The 17523-nt window shown below is 37.8% G+C and overlaps 2 protein-coding genes across 6 annotated transcripts in view; one reads left to right on the top strand and one right to left on the bottom strand.

Moving 5' to 3' along the window:
- Positions 1–11099, top strand: part of LRRC7 (leucine rich repeat containing 7) — a 335582-nt gene extending 324483 nt beyond the window's left edge. For 4 of the 5 annotated variants that reach the window (XM_034779104.1, XM_034779107.1, XM_034779103.1 and 1 more), the window contains one exon: positions 6706–11099. In XM_034779104.1, the coding sequence (XP_034634995.1) occupies positions 6706–6813 (108 nt within the window). In that variant the 3' untranslated portion in view covers positions 6814–11099. Of the gene's footprint in view, positions 1–1611; positions 4129–6705 lie in introns of those variants that run through there. The other variant, XM_034779106.1, reaches the window with a different exon arrangement.
- Positions 11100–16295: 5196 nt separating this feature from the next.
- LRRC40 (leucine rich repeat containing 40) overlaps positions 16296–17523 on the bottom strand; it is a 31509-nt gene continuing 30281 nt past the window's right edge. The window contains exon 15 of the mRNA XM_034779673.1: positions 16296–17077. Coding sequence (XP_034635564.1) covers positions 16972–17077 — 106 coding nt within the window. The 3' untranslated portion in view covers positions 16296–16971. The remainder of the gene's footprint in view (positions 17078–17523) is intronic.

Genomic DNA, 17523 nt, shown 5'->3' with positions numbered 1-17523 from the left:
GCTACTCCAGGGGTCGCAGTGGTGCTCCCCCTCTACGGGTACTGCTAAGGGAAAAACTTCGAGCACGCACACCTATAGTGGAATACACCTGAGCAACACATCTCGAAGAACGCCAGTTACGGAACAGGTAACTGTCCTTTACATCCGCCATGGAAATGGCAGAGGATGAGACCTCAATCTGCACCTTGCAATAGTACTAAAGAGGGGACAGTGGTGGGCCTCCTCCACTCACCCAGTTTTCATGGGAAGACGGGGATATTCAAATGGACTTTGTCACTGCTCTGTGGCTAATATAGTGTTCACACAGTCTGGGATTTCAAAGGAGTCTAAGGGAGGAAGGTGCCTAACTTCTGTTAAATTTCAGAGGGATTTGGGTGCCTACTTCCCATTAGTTCCTTTAGAAATACCAGCCAAAATCAACAGAGGTGGCAAGTGCTGTGCCCCTTCCAGGATCAGGTCCAATATCTGTCATTATTCCACCAAGGGCAGTCAGAGCAGGGGCAAAACCAAGGCTGGGATAAGAGAAGATTTTGTAGTCAAGCCCGGCCAGGGTCGATACCAGGGGTCCGAGTCTGAGTCAGGTTTCAGGGTCCGAGTCAGGAGACATTGTCAAGCCAGTGATTCAAGTGCAAGGAACAGTTATGGCAGCTACAGAAGATCCATACTGTTGTCTGGATACTTCCTGGAATACCCCTTGGGTTTATATAGGGCAAGCAGCCACAGGGTTGCTGTCTGTCAAACCCTTGAGACAGAATTTCCCATGATCTGGGTCCACAGCAGATCATAGTAAGTGAAGCACAAGTTAGTTACAGCTGCTGCTGGGTGACAACCTGGAGCTGCCAGCTGCCTGGTAGCTATACAGGCCTGGGTTCTAGACTCAGACTATAAGGTCAAAGGGGACCATTGTGATCTTCTAGTCTGACCTGCACATTGCAGGCCACAGAACCTCACCTCACCTGTGGGGCCTTACAGTATCACTCTGTTTCCAAGGTGATTATATGTGCTGTACTGTGCATTCATCCTGAGACAAATGTGGCTAATCCAGTTCCTCTGAGCTAGGAAGTATATCTAACCTATGGGTATACAACAACCAGTAATGGGTCAGAGAGTGGCCCATTTTAGCTTGAAGAAGCTAAATTTCCATCATCAAGCTGAAAGGTATTTGAGGTAATTTCCCTTTCTCTGTTGGATTTCATCTCACTACCAGATACAACTAAATCACCCCAACAGAGATTATTTACCACAGGGAATCTTAATACCCTCTGACAAGCCAATATGGGTTATTATATGTGATTGAACTGTACTATCAGAGTCTGAGTTAGACAGTAAGTAACAGGGGACAGGGACTGTCATCTTAAAGGTTTGTTCTGCACCAAATGCACGGTAAATAAGTTATTAATAATGATAACATAGTGGCAAATTATCCAGAACCCAGCCACTATGCTTTCCTTTTTCAGATTTCAGAACCTGGCCATTGCTTAATTTCTGGCCAACAAACTTGGGATGGATTCTTGGTAAGTCTCCCATTGAATTAGACTTGATGAGGATTTTTCTGTAAAGATGGTATAAATGGTGAAAAAATGTTATAAAACATATTTCTTTTCATTGCAGATGGCAGTGAGAACACATGAAGAGGCAGATACTTCCTGATCCCATTTCAGAGCCAATCTTCTGTCCTGAAGAAATAACACAGTCCATTGTAGAGCATGTTTAGAATGTCTGAGGTATCAAAAGTGAGATTTTTGTGTGTTTATCGGGGAAGCTGTTTAGCTCGCCCCATGTAAAATGTGTTGGGTCTTTGCAATAACATGCCTGCTATCTGATATGGCCCATGAATGGGGAACATTTCTCCTCAAAAAGCCTGCCCTTCCTGTTTTTTTTTTTTTTTTTTTTTAAAGTCAGCATTGAATTTTTTTAGGAATGGTGGGGAAATAATGGCAAATATACAGACCCAATCTACAGTAGTTCCCACTGAGTAAATCAAATTACAAATGTTTCAGGGAAAGACATTGGGCCAGGGCTAAAGATACAGGGAAATCACATGCTTTGCAGATGAAGAACTGCTCATTTCTGAGAAATGTCCCTTCTTTTTCAAGGCCATTCAGCTGTAGGAACTTTGGGATGGATCATATTTAATTTCTCAGTACAATAGCTCCCTATCAATTTTCACCATCACTAGGTCAGAAAAATCTCCAGATTTGACACAGTATAGAGCAACAGCAATACAAAGAGCTTCTTTTCCATTTTCTCTGGAGTCCTGACTGGGAGCAGCTGAAAATATCCATTCAGAGCTATAGTGCTTCATGTCCTACATATGAAGTTTGTGAGTGTTCATGGTCTCTTGGCTTCCAGTCAAGGTCTCCAGGTTAAAAATACCTGCTTATTAACTGCTGTAAGGAATGTGACTCAGAATGAAATGTCGTCCTTCAGATAAGACTGAAGGATTTGCTGTACCTTCTGAAGCAGCAACAAGCATCTGAATCAGAAATAATGGTAAGGAAGGAAAACTGTGGTAGGAGCATGAGTGGAGATGAGTCTTCAATTCCTTGGCTGATTTTTCTATGCTTTTTGTTGCCTTTTGTGGTGCACTGAGTCTCTAAGCCTGTTATGCAGTTCAGGTGTAGAGAAATTTCTAGTCTGCTTATGCAGTTGCCTTCATTTGACTTGACATTGGGCATTCTGAAGCTCAAAGGTTGCTCTGTAGCAGATAAAAGAGGAGGTCTCCCTTAGAAACAGAACTGACGGATGTCAAAGAATTTAGAATAAAATAGAGTTACTGGATCTGATTCCCCATTGCCTATTGTCTTGTGTAGTCAGTTACTGCTAGGCAAAACGCAAGTAAAACTACCAAATCAGAATTCTTCTCTTACACTTGGTTAACATTTTACACCCATTTTGCAATAACTTTGCATTATGTAAGTGCTATTTTCTTGGATGTAAGATTTTTTTTTTTGGTCTTGAATGTTCTTGGTAACAAAACAATACAACTCTATAAACTACCCACTGACGTTTAATGCCTAGGCTACATTTGGAAAAAAACTGTAGGGATTAATAGTCATTTATTCCTGATTTTGTTTTTGTAACTGAAAGCTTGTCATTCAGTAGAAGCTGTAATATAATAATCTTCCTCAGAGAATTCAGTGAAGAATTACCTTCTTTCAAAATGGTTGCCATCTCTCATTGTTCTCAGTAGGAGTGACACCGCAGTGACATCATAGAGGGTTGGGGGGAATTACTTTGTCATTAACCATCTATTTAATTTAATCTGGGCTTTGGACACTAAAATACATTAATCTTAATTGTATAGTCATCACTGTAGGACAGAGTTAAGGTTATTTGGGTGTCCTCACTGTACATTTCTATACTTTAATATGTTTGGATTCATTTTAACTTTAATCGTAACTGAATTTCCTGGATTTGTAATTCTTTGTTTTGTTTTTATTTTATTTTGGGGGGAGATAATTACAACACCCCTGTAATCTATTTTTACAGTAAATTATTGATATGTACTCTCAACCTTGCCTCCGTCTTAACATACTGTTTTGTCAGGAATTAGATCTAAATAACTATACAGGGTACAAGGCAATGGAAAGCAAGGCCCATAAATCCTAGATATACATGGATTTAATAGCGTGTGTTACAGGGAGTGGGGTGAATACAGCACGTAGGCTGAAAGAAATAGAGGATTCCTGAATATGTTACCTAAAAGAGAATTTTCTTTCCAGTTGTGGCCTGTTTCGGCTGCTCTGGAAGTGTAATGCGGAGTAAACTGGCACCCTAGGAAATACTCCCTCTGTAAAAGGGTTTCTCCAGTGACTAGGGCTGGTCCTATGCAACCCTCACTTGCAGAACCAAGCATCTTGTGGATGAGATTGCACTGTTCTTTGGCTTATTCTAAGTGAGTGGAACAGATTGCAGGTAACTGTGTGACTTTGCTGTAACAAAGATCATGAGCATGAGGTCGCTGTGTATAATGCTAGGGGCCAAGGAGGCCCCAAACACAGCCCTGAATGCCAGCGCGTCCTTTTGGGGGTTTGCTTTTTGACATACAAATGAATGCCTTTTAAACCTTTTTCTGCCTGATATTTGTACCCTGTTTCTCAGTGCTAAATTATATTACTGTATGAAGTAAAACAAAAATTAATAAAAGGAGTTGCTCTTTACTGTAGTGTTGTCTTTCTTTTCAGCATGGTTCTGCCTGTTACTTCTTTACTTATACTTTTAAAGTACATGTACATAACTGCTGTAGCTACTACGCTGTTATTACATGGCACTTTCCCTACCTTCTGTTTCCCCACCGTCAGAAGTTTGCATCCTGAATCCTTTGCATCCATTATACATTTGTGTGTTATTCAAGCTTTCAACTGTGCGGTTGCCTCTCAAATGAGATCTTCTTCATGTTTCATGAACAACAGAATAAAATGGACTCTTCCATTTATTCACCACACATAGAGGCCTGATCCTTTGCTTTTTCAAGACAATGGATGTGTTCAAGTAGAACAGGATCTGGACCCACGTATAGCTTCTTCAGAAATTGCAGTCCCGCTTAGATATTATAATTTCTTTATTTTTAATTTATGAAATGTACTTCTCCACTAAAATTCAAACCTCTTTACAAAAATGAAAAAAACAATAAACAACAAATATCAGAACAAAATTTACTTCTAGCCCAAACCACTTGGAACCTGTTTCTTCAGTCACCTCTCCTATCTTTGACAAAAGCCCATGTAAACAGATGAGCTTTTGTACCTTGGACTTGCATAGACCAAGAATGAAATATCTTTCATCAAGAGATCCTGTTTCTTGCCCCTAGACATTCTAATTTAGTGACTTAGGAAAACTGCCAAAACTGATGACAACTTTATGCAGTGTTTGTTTAGAGAGCTGCATGTGTGAGAGAGACAACATCATTTGGAATTTAGGGAAGTTAATCCAGACTTAGACTTATGTAACCAAAAGCAGAATTTGGCCCATCTAGTTCACACCAATTCTCTCAAAATATAGCATTTTTTCTTGGGATTTATAGTCATCACTTCTTATTTTTAAAAACTTAATGAAATCATCATGTTTTTATAAGTAATCTATTCATGGTTTAAAATTCCAGACCCCTCCCCCCATCACATCTACCATTCAGCCTTCTGTGGTGGGCCTGAATTCAGTGCAGTTACTCCTGATTTTTCCTAATGTAAATGAGAACAGAATCTGGTCTAATACAACATACACACAATTTTTTGTGTGTAATTTTTTGGACGCAACAGAAGATATGATTAAAACACTGGCCTACAGAAAAAAGTGCAGTGAAGACATTCTCCTAAAGAGGATGTGAGCCACAGCATACCAGCAGTCAGAAGTGGATAAAGTACTCGAAAAATAGCACAAATTGAAATAACCTACAGTTACACATCTTCTGGACATAACATGAAAACACTGAAAGGAGGCAGAAATTCTATGGCCCCAAGAACTTGCAGCAAGAGAGTACTGTGGCATTTTAGTCCTGTGAAAGAATGCAGGACTAAATAAAAAAAAAATCCCTCTGGACTGTTGTTTCTAGTTGACAAGGTCCTGCATACAAGGGAGCATATGTGACTGTGTTGTGTTGGGGCCATGTTGTGACTGCTGTCTGTAGCAGTATGTGGAGTGATCATACGCCTGGAAATGCTTATGTCATGTAATCAGTAGTCTTATGCTTTGACACATTTACCTTCGGTAGCTTGTCCACAAACTGGTGTGGTGTGCCCCTATGGTGATATGCTTAGACTCAACTCAAGAGCTGGATCTTTGTACTTCTGAGGTGGGAGCACCAGGTCTGTCTGTTACAGTGTCTAGATACTACGATAGGCAAAGTAGAGATTAGATAGAACTAGATGTAAGCAACTTGCTCAGCAGTATCTATCCTCCTAATACATAGTTACCCATCTGCCATTTTCCCTGTCGTGAACTGCTTTTCTGTTAGTAGTTAATGATGCATTAGGCAGAATTAACTTCTGTGGAAATGTCATTTGGAAACTACAGGGAAAAGCACCTTATAAATTGCTAAAATTATGGATAGATTCAGAGGGTATGCTCCCTGAGTATAGGACTCAGCCTGCAGCCCCTCTGCATGCAGGACTACCAATAGCTTCATTTAGGAGTTCCACACAGAGTAACTTCACCATCAGGCTCTCACTGCAGATAGCTCACTCTTTATTCAACTGACATATCCACTTTTTCCATATCGAGTCCTTCCCTCCCTTCTGTCACCGCTAGATGATGGTAGCATAACACGTACATACTTGGCTACATCTGCTTGCTTGGAGACCTCTGGAACTAACTTTCTTATGCTTTGTCACTCAACAAACCATGCTTGCTGGGGTAACATCTACTTTATGTATCCTGAGATTAAATCTATACCCTTGATGGTCCAGTTAAATCTCTAATTTTATAGCTCTGTTGTGTAAGATACTGCTATAGCAGGATTTTTTTTAAAAGTTATAAGAAGTGAATTGTTACACTATTATTATTTAATTAGAATGTTATTGTTATTCTCTTCAAGGTATGGAATCACATTTCCACCAATCAAAAGTAATCACAAGTAGTCCAATGTTCTTTTTAATCTTTGAACCATCAGGTTTCTTTTACTTTAATTTTCAGCTCCCCCCCAAAAAAGTAAAAAATGCTAAACATAACTTTATTTGATTATTTCCTGTTTTTATTTGTGTGTTACAGGCAAATGGACACAGTTTTGTACATATGGAACATGAGAAAGCTGTATTACTACTGAAGAGTTTCCAGAATACAGTAGACCTAGTTATTCAACGTGAGCTTACTGTCTAAGTATTTTTTATAAATAGTAAACATATGTCTAGCCAGATCTAACGTTCAAACAGAAATTTATACATAGGAAACAAATTTTGCCAATTGCTGGACCAATGGCAAACATTAGTGCCAAATGTATAATACTATATGTTAGTACTGCGCCTCTTGAAAAATGTTAACTATATAAATATGATGTTCATGTGGTTATGTATTAGTTTTAATTGTCAGCCTCTGGCTGTGCATTGGTGCAGTTTCTTTTTTAATCAAGTTACTTCTCAAAGTGGATTTCATAAACTTCAGAACACAGAAGCACACAAAAGCTCTTTATGAATTCTGCTGTCCATCAAAAATACTGCCTCAAAGTTGTATATATCTTTATAAAGAAAAACATATATTGAGTTGTAATTCCCATAAAATATTTCTATCACCAGTGCTATACTAAAAGAAAGATTATAGAGAAAAAATATTTTCATAGACACCACTAAGAAAGTAAATATTAAATTTGAACTTTAGTATGTTGATTTTTTTCAATGCAAATATATATATATGCCTTATAGAAGTAACTGTACAAGTACAGTGTTTAGTGCTGAGTCCATACTAATTAGCTGAATTATTGCAATACAGGGTGAAATACTTCATAAATTATACTTTCAAGCCTGGGACCTAAACATAATAGTCTAGGCAAAATTAATTGCTTTTGTCTGATCCTTTTAGCTGATTACATGTAAGCTTGTGAAACAGACATAATTTTAGATAGTGATGTTCCTCAAATAAAAGCAGTGAGTAGTGGTTAGCAGGAAAAACTAATGCTTTATTTTTGTGAATTTTTTAATTTATTTAAAATTATAGAGCCCTTTCAATAAACTTTGATTCCCAATTCTCCCACCAGACTATAATACCCCTGAGTAAGGAGGGCCAAATCTAGCCCTTTGTGGGCAGCAGTCCCATTGAAATAAGTGGGACTACGCAGGTACAATGCATCGCTAGTAAGACTAGATGACATTTAAAATATTTTCTCTCTGAGGTGTGCTATATAAATACCAGTAGGTAAATCTCAGTGCAGTTCTAAGGGGACAGGAATAGATACAGCACAAAACTACATTACATTGGTGTTATTTCAGTAATCCAAGTTTTAGTAATTCCTACAGCTGACAGCATGGAAAATCAATTTCTGTGCCATGGATAAGTCTACATATGTTGGGTAAATCCTGTTTCCATTGAAGTCAATGGTAAAAAATTGTGACTGCTAATGAGAGTTTTTGAAGGAAATAAATTGAGTATTCCAAATTGGTTTTATTAAATTTGAACATTTTTAAAAAACACAAATCACCTAAATTGTGACTATTGTAGATTTTAAAGGTTACTATCAAGAACTTTTTAGTTAATGTGAGGTGTTTCTCTATTGCGTATGTAATGCTGACAGACCCTGGTTGGCAACAGGCAGGACTGAACTGGGGACCTCTGGAGCTTAGTGCATAGCCAATGCTGTAGAGCTGACTCAATCTCTCGCTCTGAGTGGTCTTGATGCCACTAGATGGGACAGAACATCACCCCCCAAGAGGTGTGTGGGTTATACTCACACTAACTAAAGTTTTCCCTTTCCCCTCTGATTATTTTACATATTAATTAGTTTAATTAAAATATATAATTAAACTTTTTTTTTTAAAGTCAGTTTATGTAATGTTCTGTCTATTATATGGTCTTCTGTTGCTCATTAGATATCTGAGGTGGGGCTTGTTCCCTCATGAATGTTTTGAATTGTCTTATTTGGATTTCATTTATTTTCAGCTGGCATCTGGCAGCTGTTGCAATGTGACAATACAGCTGGAGATTTGGTCAGTCAGCTTCATCACAATGACAAATTGTGGTTCTGAAGCAACTGGGAACTTTGGGTGCATAGGAATGCAGGGTTAGGGCTTTTGTTTGTATTTACACGTTTCCTGGTTTTAAAATGGTGACTGGTCACATCCCCTTTATTATTTGCTTTCCACAAACATGAATGATTACACGTCTTACTGCAAAACTGGAAAGTTTATTCCAAACCTGCACGTGTAAGTTCTCACAGAAAACAAATGTTCATTTTGTACAAGTCCTCATACTGGAAGTGCTGCTGCACTCATCCAATCAGGAGGCAGAAATACCACCATGTAACTTATCTGACTACAACTGATCCATACCAGCTCTAATTTTAAATATTTACACCCAAATAGTTTGAATTTAGTTATTCTTTCACCTAAGAGTACAGAGGAGATTTCAAATTCCTCTATTCAAAGATATTCAGCAAATAAATTCAAATGAGTTATTCAGTTATTTGTGGCAGCCTGGGGTGCAGGAATGCAGCATCTTTAATGATGTACAGACGCTCCCTGGGTTACGCAAACCCGCATTTACGGAAAAAGTTCCTTAAGGGGTTTTTTGTTTTGTTTTTTTGCGTAATTGTCAGGTATATGTCCTCAACTTACGCAAAATTCGACTTACGCAAGCAGAGCCATAACTAGGGATTTTTGCCCCCGAGGCAAAGGACGGGGTGGCACGTCCAGCTCTTCAGCAGCGGGTCCCTCTCAGAGGGAAGGACTTGCCACCAAAGGAGAGACTTTCTGCGTCCCTCACCTTCCGCCTCACTCGCCTCGCCCTCCTTATGGCACTGTATGCAAGGTGTTCCAGAACGGAACGCTTGCGTAAGTCAGGGAGCATCTGTAACAGCGGCAGAATTGCAAAGGCCATTATTCAAATTGTCAGCATCATCAGCTATCCCTTTCGTAATAAAACAGTCAAGAGATGCTCACATCCATTTTTTACATGCAGAAATTCACTCAATGTAAACACACTAAATGTAATACATTCTGTGGGAATTTCATTGTAATTTATTTGCATAGCTCAAACATATCCCTTGACTTCCCTTGGCAAGAAAACTGAGTAAATAAAAAATTAGTTTTGAGTCATGTTGTAACATTGCCTACTACATCCCTCTCCTAAGCGAAACTAGAAGACAGAATCCTGAAGCATGTTACAAAATTAAATATTTTATTTATATAGCACCAAGATGTGGTAGGCTTTTTTACAGAGACAAGTGGGATGACGAGGGTTCTGCCCTAGGGAGCCTACAAACTACATAGACAACATATTGAAGAAAGATGTAATATAACAAAAGCCAAGTGATCTTTTGTGTCACATTTTGTTCTGATGGATTTTTGATTACGTACACTTATTATGCCAGTGTGGTTTGTAAGCCTGAGTGTTACAAGATACAAGTAGTTTTTTTATTCTCCCTACCTCTCCTCCAGCTCTTTCTTGTCCATTATATAGTCAGCTATGTCTAGATCTGCATTTGGAGACTTTAAACTTCCCCCTTAATTAATGAAGTCTTTGTTGGGAATAAAACCAGACATTCCAGTGGAACCTCTGTCACATTTAAGGCCTGATGCTGCAGATTTTGGAGTCAATGGAAGCTTGGCTAAGTAAAAGAGCTTTTCCTGGTAAGTGAGCAGGAGTTCAGGCTTTTCGTACAGACAGTAGTTGAGCTTCAAGATGCGTCTTCCCCACCCCTATCTCCCAAAAAGCAAGCATGATTCTCTTTGTACTTTGTTGTATTTATAAACAAATTGGCAGAGGGGATGCTCATATTTTGAGCAATGAAGGAAGTCTTCATTGTGGCTAATTAGTATGTGGTGTTCTTGTTTTGATGTAACACACTTGTCTTTTCTGGAGCGATTCAATAAATGCAATTAGGAAGTCACCTATTACATGCATGGATACCTTGGTTCAGCTATCTTGTTAAACTTGAGATTCTAGGGCAGGTACTGGCAGCAGATGAATAGCATATATATGATGTGGCACCCTGGAGTATATTGCATAGATGTGGTTATTTTCATGTTTCGTCAATGAGTTCTGAGGCAGGCAGCTGTGATCTCAAAATTGCATATAGGTTCCTGGGTCCAGGCTATTAGCTAGTACACACTACACCATGTGCTTTCATATCAAGTACACAATACCTAAAGCTCAGGAATTTTTTTTTGTAGCTACTAAAGAGAATTTTTGACAAGGACTTAAACATGGTGTTTTAGAAATAAAACCAGAAACTCCAAATTGCCTTTGGAACTTCTACCTTTTTCAATTTCCAGCTTTCTGTCAGCTTTCAGCTGTGCTAAATTTGTTCCCATGGTAACATTTCTGCTAGCAGTAAAACTGTGACACTGCTTTTTAGGTTTCTGCACAACAAAGCTCATCTAGTGCTACTCAAGTAAAGGTTAGATTAAAAGTGCAGGGCATTGCTACAATTCCCTTGTTCTGGTTTTACAGCAGCTGTTAAGCTGTTAAGCAACACAGAATGGTTACTATCACAGCTCACATGGCAAGTCACTGTACAGAAATTAGCTTCAAGATGTGTCTTGATGTAAATTATCAGGGTTTCAACTCCCAAGCACCACTATGAAAATGTATAACAAAAGTATCAACTGTATCTTAGCCAAACGTGTATTAGGCTAGGTCTACACTACCCGCCTGAATTGGCGGGTAGAAATCGATCTCTCGGGTATCGAATTATCGCGTCTCGTTGGGACACGACAATTGATCCCCGAATCGACGCTCTTACTCCACCAATGGAGGTGGGAGTAAGCGCTGTCGACGGGGAGCCGCGGAGGTCGATTTTGCCGCCATCCTCACAGTCGGGTAAGTCAGCTCCGATAGGTCGAATTCAGCTACGCTATTCGCGTAGCTGAATTTGCGTATATTAAATCGACCCCCCCTGTAGTGAAGACCTGCCCTTAGCCAATGCAACAGTAACTCCCCAATCAACCATATTTCCAGATAGTCATATAAAATAGGGCACAACCCACTTTTGTGTTTCCAGTTTTATACGGAACTCCCTATCCAGATTTTTGGAGTATGGGTTAGTTTCTCTAAGCTTGTTCTGAGCCTAAAGCTCTTTTCCCCAGTTGCATCCCACTGGTTGATGCCACAGCTGGAACTGAGTACTAGCCAACAACCTCTGGCCACAGGTCATTCTCAGAATGGGAGAAATATCTAAAGAGACAAGACCCCAGGAGACTCAATTCATTTCCTAAAGAAGTCTCCAGTCTCAATAACAATTCTTTACCCATTCTGTTTTTTATTGTAATTAAAAAATTTTAAATTTCAAGTATATTTTCATTCACTGAAATGTATTTTCTAACAAGCCAGATTTGTAAAAATATATCTGTCCCTTTATTCATCACGATCCTGCTCCTTTGTGCAATTATATTACAGCCTGAGCTACTGCGAGACTACTCAAACTATGACTAAGGCGGCTTCTTGACAGTGTCTCTACTCTATTTATACACAGGGACAATTTTAAGGAAGTTCACTAAATGCCATGTAAATGGTAAAATAGAAAGCTGCCAGCTGTCTGTTGAATTTCCCAGGCTGAAAGAGCATAGGCAGATGTTACTAGGTTTTCTGAAAATGAAGAAACTTGTACAAAATTGCTTTAGCTCATTTGGTTATTTTTACAGCTGCAAACTCATACCACGAGCACTTCCCTGAGTACGAGTAATTCTTAACAGTTCTAAAACCATCTGACCATAATAAACTGTTAAAAGAATCAAATGTAATATGTTTAGGAAATCTGCTTGACACTGCTATTACTATGTACTGCTCACATTACATCTTGCTCCTGCTTGCAACTCTAACCAATCCCTGTTATTCAGCTTATGTGGTCAGATGTATATTTTGTGTATTAGTAAAGAAAAAGTAATGATTGAGTTCATTTTCACAAACCATAGTTTCTTTTCCTATCCTGGGCAAGTGACTATTCAAAAGACGCATAGGACCGGATTCTGCCACAGGATACATGTCCCAACTCCCAGGGAAGTCAATGGGAATTTAAGGTCATATCCATTAGCTCAACTAGCTTTGCAATCTGTGCCCCCCATCTTCCTAACTAGAAAAGGGTCTTGTCAACTTTCTGTACAGTTAGCTTGTGAATGTACTGGGTTCAGCCGCCACTCACCTCGTGCTCAGAAATTACCATGCAAGCCCAACTGGGACTAAAGTAAACATTAATATAACCACCCGTTTGCTAATCTTCATAAAAGGACACAAAATTGCAACCGCCAACGGTGGGCTTTGAATTGGCCATCCAGGAGTAAGATATACTTACTAGCTTTTCACTTGCTGTGTCTGGGCTTTTTATATTTTAAACTTCCAAATGTAAGTATTATTAAAATAAAATAGTCATCCAGTCAATTTTAGATTTCAAATAAGTGGAATAAAATTATAAATTTTGTTTTATTAACCAGATTTGTTTATTTCACTGTACTGTAAATATGAGATAAACATAAAAGCAATGATGCAACTTTCAGGCCAGTAGTTTGGATTGGATATTAATTGAGTTGGTCTTTCTCTGACTCCAGTTTTGCTATGCTAAATAAATGGCCTTACAGCCATATGTGTGCAGCACAACAGTGACACCCAGAGGCCAGGCAATGTAACCAGAGCTCCTTTTCCTCAGAGTGGCAGTTTGAATTTTGATCAGACCTCAATGAAATTTTACCTTTGCAAAAGTAAATTCTCAGAAGGTATTATTTGATACTTATAGCATTTTAAACAGTTCCTTGTTTCTTTAGAAATTCTTATGAGCATTAATAGCCTCAGACAATTCAAGCAGATATTCTGTATATGAATGCACTCCATTTCATTGCATATAGTATTTACTTGCCCCCTTGTAAAGCATTTAATGAAGAACCACCAACAAGCCACAACAGTGCAGCACAAGAGGCTTGATCTTTATCAATTGGGGCCTTTTAGGCCTCTTTGCTAGCCTAAGTGGGTTTACTCTGAAATCATGGTCAAAACAAAGACTTATGTTAAGTTTTCTACTTGTGAGTACTGTATCCAGTTCAAAACCAACAGCTTACTTTATTAAAAATTTTACCATTTTATAAAAGACATGTTTAATTATGATGGAGATGGCTGTATTGTAATTAATATTTTGAGATAATTGTGATATTGAGCTTAAATTATATACAAAAAAGTCATTTTTGTATGTGTTAAAAAGATTGCTATATTACAGATGACTAACTGTACTTTTCAGTTTAATTACAGTATTGATGTAAATAAAGCTGAATGAAGAAATATTTACTACTTTATTAACATAGATTGTGAATGTATTTAATGGTTTTGCAGTATAAGGACTTACTGAACTTGAAAGCTGCTTCATTTTATGTGCAAAAAGGTACTTTAAAACTATATTTTAAATCTATTGATTCAGTGAAATCAATTATCTTGTTAGTTAATTTGCACATGCAAGTTGTATCCTTCCAGTTTTATTTTATGTATTGACACTAATTGGTAAGGTGCATATTGTGTTTAGAATGCATTTTGCAGATGCTTTCTGTACATAAAAAAATACAGGGACTAAAACAATGCTGTGCAGTGTATAGCAGAGCCATTTTTCGGCTTTGGTGTACCAACTTTTTCAGTATTTAAAAAGTGTTTTGAATAACATTAAAAAAGTCTCTTTATTGTACAAATAATAAAAATGTCACATTATTGTAACAAACTTTTGTCATCTTTTAATATAAGAAGGGATATCAATTATCCAAAGGTAATTAATTGTACTGCTGTGTTGTCTGGCTTATGGAAAGAGTTGTTGGTCTCTAGCTAGTTCCTTTTAAACTGCTTGTTAATATGTTGTTTGATTTAATGAGGAAAAAAGTAGTGAAGATAAAGATGCAGTTTTCAAATCTTCACTAAATATTTAACCTGAGGGGATAATGCTTGAGACTCTGCCATTAGTTTTAATTGACACAGTTAGTTTAAAAAGTTCAGATTAAAAAAAACCAAACCCATACCAAAACTTGCCTGTATTCTCCTCTCATTAAACAAGTGTTTGAGTATTCTTCTGGTGAGGCATCATACAGTAGAACCTCAGAGTTATGAACTGCCCAGTCAACCACACACCTCATTTGGAATTGGAAGTATGCAATCAGGCAGCAGTAGAGACAAAAAAAAAAAAAAAAAAAGCAAATACAGCACACTAGTGTGTTAAATGTAAACTATTAAAATAATTATGGGAAAGTTTAAAAAAAAAGAGTTGAAACTGGTTTTGTGCTTGTTTCATTTAAATGAAGATGGTTAAAAGCAGCATTTTATTTTTCTTCTGTATAGTAAAATTTCAAACTGTATTAACTCAATGGTTAGTGGTAAACTTTTGAAAGAACAACCATAATGTTTGTTCAGAGTTACGCACAACCTCCATTTCCAAAGTGTTCGAAAATCTGAGGTTCTACTGTAAAATTATCGGAACTGTATGAAGAAAAGCTACAGCACCTGAAGGTCTAAAATTCAGTGTCTGTATAGAATGTGCTTTGTATAGAAGCTGGAAGAGTGCCTCAGTAATCTAAATGTTAGACTTGATATAGCTATAAAATGCTGGGTACCATTCATTCAAATAGGGGCAACTTTGGCCTTCAACCATTAGTCTTCCCACATAAATACATTGCCATTTGTTTTGGGGGTTGGGTTTTTTTTTTTTTTTATTTGGATGGGGCGATGTCTTAAAACAGTAACACATCTACTCAAACGCCCAACCTCCTTGTCCTTTCCTATTGCTATGTAGTGTTATGTGCCAGCTGTTTGCTGTCCTCCCTCTCCAGAGGGGTTACATTTCAGTGCTGTTGCATGTATTGTGATCATTTATGATGAAAGGTGCTCATTAAATGTAAGACATTAGGGATGGGTGGATTTATTTTGTCTTAATTTTGGACCCACTCAACCATCATTGGGATGAAAGTTTAATTGGAATTGATTTTTAATTTTGCTGTTGGATAGGAGATGGGGAAGAGAGAAAGAGAAAAGTGTTGAATGAAAGCATAGTTTATACACACCATACATAATATACAGGATATCCACTTCAGCTGTCTTCTAATGGCATGAGCAGGATGAATGTGGCAAAAGGTGGCTTTTCTATTCCTAATAATTAGCACAGGATTCTCTTTACCTCATTTTCTTTTAAGTTCAATCAGGGAGGTGGGGAAAATGGGTTGCAATCCGAAGAAAAAGGCTTGGAAAAATTACTTTTGCAAGCCAAGGTAGGTAGAGATGTTCACCCATTCCTAATATATGTACTGTAGTTTAGTCTGTAAGAATTAAAAGCCACCTGACTTTCAGTACAATACTGAATTCCCTTGAAAATATAGCTGCCACGTTTTTAAGGCTATCAGTCTTCAATACTGTTTGGAAGTGAAGTGTTCAAAGAACAGTCAATGCAAACCACCATGGGATCAATTTTGATTTAGTCTACAATTTGTTGCATGTAAAAGCCTAAAAAAGCGCAATGTATATACATTTGCATCGCAGTTCAGATCTGACACACCCATTCCCCCTACAAATTTATCACCAGTGTTGATGCATCTTAAGGTGCCATTTCCAGGATGAATAAACAAATTTGTATGTAATATGGCAAGCATATATTAATGTTATTGAGGTAGAGAGCTTGACTGGTACATTAAACTAAACAAAGGTAATGGTTTACACCCAACAGGAAACATTTATTCATTACTAGTCAAACAAGTAGAATTCAATCACTTTTGTAAACACATTCTTCACACTCTTTGTAGCACAGTTCATACTGTATCCTTACCATTATAATAGCATTGGTGTGTAATTTAAGGTTTCAGGCATTTAACAGGAGGCAGACAGTGTGAAACACTTACCTATTTGATTAAGATGTCACCTGCTATAAAGCATTTGGTCCCACAGCTATGGACAATACAAACCTAAGAAAATCAGAAAGTTTACTTTTTACCTTTTATGCAACCCCTTTAGTGTCCCTAAAATTAATTCATAAAAAAAAATGTTTTTTTTAAACTGAATTGTAGAAAAAAATTGTCATTGTTAATGGTAGTATCCATTGAAATCACTGCATTACAAATAAAGAAAATTAGCATTGTGGTATTTTCAATTGATCTATGCAACTCTGGAAGAAAAGCTGAGATTTTATGGATGGGCATTTTTTTCAAACATGCAGAGTAAAAGCAGTATTATAAAAATTGCTTTATGGCACAGGCCAGCTTAATCAATAGTTGACAAACAGGAAGGAAGTCAGTTAGAATGGTGTATGGCCTTTGAGTTTCTGATAGTAAAAATCTTGCTTGTATTTTGATCCATAAGCCTAACAAAAAAATAAGTGTACTCTGATCAAGTAGGAATTCGACTTCTTAGGTATTCTAGTACAGCTGCTGTTCCTTTTGCCAAAATGGCTGCTCGAGGCGTGCGGAATGGATTTCCTTCTAGCAGAAGTGTCCTGGGGAAGTATAGAAATAAAAATTATTACTGTCAGTGCTTTTGCTTGTGCCAGCACATTCATACACCATGCACACTTATGGTTCTTTAGAAAAATAAAAGAATCCTGCTTAAAGATGGAATAGTAATACTACATTATGAATTTCTGCTACTCTATTTCATATTGGTCGAATTCAAGTGCTAATAGTATGCCAACAGAGATGTAGCGATGGATAGTTTTGTGTGTGCATAATATACCCATGTGCCCTGCAATACTGTACATGTAGGGGAACACATACTTTTTCAGTAAAACCCCCGGCCACGGGGGGGAGGGGGGGGGAGAGAGGAGGAGAGGGAGCGTTTATAAAAAATAAATGATAAAATCAATGGGAATAACTGGTTGTAGCGCTGCGCTAAATGGCAACGTTACCTTTTCCCAACTCAGTTGTTATGCATAGGCCCCTGGGT

Source organism: Trachemys scripta, chromosome 8 (assembly GCF_013100865.1).
Source record: "Trachemys scripta elegans isolate TJP31775 chromosome 8, CAS_Tse_1.0, whole genome shotgun sequence".
Taxonomy (NCBI): domain Eukaryota; kingdom Metazoa; phylum Chordata; order Testudines; family Emydidae; genus Trachemys; species Trachemys scripta.
Note: the sequence above shows the minus strand (reverse complement) of the source record. Positions and strands in the feature narration are given on the sequence as shown.